Source organism: Anarrhichthys ocellatus, unplaced genomic scaffold (assembly GCF_004355925.1).
Source record: "Anarrhichthys ocellatus isolate YVR2014 unplaced genomic scaffold, GSC_Weel_1.0 scaffold34, whole genome shotgun sequence".
In the NCBI taxonomy this organism is placed as follows: domain Eukaryota; kingdom Metazoa; phylum Chordata; class Actinopteri; order Perciformes; family Anarhichadidae; genus Anarrhichthys; species Anarrhichthys ocellatus.
Genome location: NW_022280064.1, coordinates 4,731,957 through 4,734,570, shown reverse-complemented (window position 1 = coordinate 4,734,570; position 2,614 = coordinate 4,731,957). Strand labels below are relative to the sequence as shown.

The 2,614-nt window shown below is 43.0% G+C and overlaps 1 protein-coding gene across 3 annotated transcripts in view; it reads right to left on the bottom strand.

The window, feature by feature from the left end:
• Positions 1-2,614, bottom strand: part of senp6a (SUMO specific peptidase 6a) — an 18,410-nt gene that overhangs the window by 5,129 nt on the left and 10,667 nt on the right. For all 3 annotated transcript variants that reach the window (XM_031866154.1, XM_031866155.1, XM_031866156.1), the window contains 4 exons: positions 2,033-2,271; positions 1,361-1,501; positions 745-778; positions 100-288 (listed from right to left, as the gene is read on the bottom strand). In XM_031866154.1, coding sequence (XP_031722014.1) covers positions 100-288; positions 745-778; positions 1,361-1,501; positions 2,033-2,271 — 603 coding nt within the window. The remainder of the gene's footprint in view (positions 1-99; positions 289-744; positions 779-1,360; positions 1,502-2,032; positions 2,272-2,614) is intronic.

The following is a 2,614-nucleotide window of genomic DNA, read 5'->3' as shown; positions in this document are numbered from 1 at the left end:
GGTGTGGTACTTGTACTGTATTGTTTGTGTGGTACTTGTACTGTATTGTTTGTGTGGTGTGGTACTTGTACTGTATTGTTTGTGTACTTTGGTACTCACGGTCCCCGGCACAGTCGTACCAGTGAGCTCCCTTCTCCTCCGACATGTCGAGCTGCGTGCGAAGCCGGACGCACTCGGCCGGAGTCGTCTGGAAGAACAAGACCGGAAGCTTCCGGACGCTGCACCACTCGCAGCTGATCAGCTCCGACGCCTGGAGGCAGATGTTCTCCACGGTGTTTCGCTCCGAGCCTGACGACAAAAAAAACACGACGAAAAGATTTAAAAAACAGGAGGAGGAGGAGCGGAGGAGAATCGGTGTTTTAGTGAATGGAGTCTGGTGTCTTTGTAGAGATCAGAGGTTCTCCTGTCTGGTTCTATAAACTCTACTGTAGTAGAACACTGACTGTGGAGAAGAACCTCACACAAACACTACTGTCCCTTTAACTCCCACATGAAGTTAAAATAACTCCATAACGAGTCGTTGGTTCATATATTTCTATCCGGTGTTTCTGCAGATGTCAAAAGGCACAAAGCTTCCACACGTGTGACTGGACTAATCTCTGCTGACCGGCAGTAAACTGCAGCGCTGCGTCGTCCTGAGACATGAGAGCGCGGTGCCGTCACACTCCGCTGACTGTCTGATCCAACGGGTCTGTGTACACAGCGGTGTATTTACTGAACTCATTACTGCTGCTTCAGGCCTACCTTCAGTTTCCAGCTGGATCTGCTCGATGGAAAACTGGAAGAGAAAGAACAAGGAATGTCACAGCGCAATCCCTCGACCGGATGTTGAAGATATTCTGTCTTCTTCTTCTACTTTTTATGGCATCATAACTTTACACGAGTTATATAACAGTTTAATACTCAATTCAAGTTCAGGGGTTTAAAACACATTATACAAGCCTGTACTTTAGGTATCTTTACCGTACTGATGTTTGCTGTTCATAAAAACTTTGATTAGTTTCACAATAAAAGCTCTAAATGTTCTGGGGGCATAATCTCTTCACTTCCCTGTGAGGCTTTAATTGTGAAACTTCTGGAGGAAGTGCTGAGTGGTGATTATGAGGGACATATGTTCCCGCTTGTTTTTAAAATGTTTCAGACCAATTTTCTTATTTTTTGTCGTCAGTTCTTCAGTGAAAGAATAATATTCTGAAGCTCCAAATCAGCTTTTATTATGTTAAAAAAGGCATTTTTTAAAAAACCTGGTGGTGAAATATAGAATACATGCAATTGTGTTTGTATAACTGGATAGTTTTCATACTTTTCTGCACACGTGAGGTTTTAAAATTGACAACATTTTCGATGACAGAATACTCACGACGACGGGCTTCGTCACCATCCTGCGGAGAGTTCCCACTCTCACGCTCCGACACTCCAGAATGATGCTGTCGCACTTGTTGGACGTGAACTTGGGTTTCTTTGGCCTCGGAGACAACTGCTCGGGGGGTTGATTCCCAAACTGCAAGAGTAAATAAAAAGAGAGGAGAAGTGGACTTTAGGGACCAGGAATACAGTCAGTAGACCAACAGTTCAGGACATTAAGAAGAATATTTCACAGCTCGATCTGAAAATATTCTGTCGTCTCTCCGAAGCTTGACGAGTAAAAAGCTGCAACAAAGCCGGTGTGTTTCCTGAAGCACAACTCGTATAAACAGACATAGATGGAGGTCATTTTACTATAAAATACGTGCTCATGTCCTCAAACATTGGAAACACTGGTGGAAAAATGTACGATATAAAGATTCCAGCGTTTCCAGCGATTCCAATTTCTGTAAAATAAATTCGCGAAGAAATTCGCCGAGCATTATTATTTATTTAGTTATGATTGACGTCATCATAACTGTGTTGTTCTGCACTAAAGACATGTTCTAGTTCTCTCTACTTCTACTCATGATGGCTCTGTTTCCATAGAGGAGCAGAACTTTATGTTACAGTTACAATCAGGACCACAGAGAGAACAATGAGCAAATAAATGTGTTGAACTGCTCACCTGATCCTTCATCCGGGCTCTCCGCGGTATCGTGATCTTCATGTTGACGTCCTCGAAGAACTCGGTGTTGGGCTCCTCCTGCTCTCCGGCGCTCTTCACCGCCGCCTCCACTCTGCCTCCAGAGGGCGCCGGTGAGGAGTGAGCGGAGTCGGCGGGTCGAGGGGAGACGCTGTCCAGCCTGTTGACACTTCCTGTGCTGGCGTTGTCCGCCTCCTCCTCGTCATCGCTGGACAGGACGACTGGGGAGGAACATCAGGCGTTGGGAGATCAAGTGTATGTTTGAACAACTTTGACATTTTCTTATGGAGAAAAAGATCCTTTAGGTCATTATAGTGAGAAACTATCTCGACATAATGACAAAATATTAAAAAATAATGACTCTGTATGTAAATAGTTATAATAATAATGAAAGTAAACTGTCCTTAGTCCTTATTTTAAGCAACTATGTCATTGTTTAGAGATACTAAGTCATTATTTTAAGGATTTAAGTCTTTATTTAGAGATACTAAGTCTTTATTTAGAGATACTAAGTCTTTATTTAGAGATACTAAGTCAATATTTAGAGATACTAAGTCAATATTT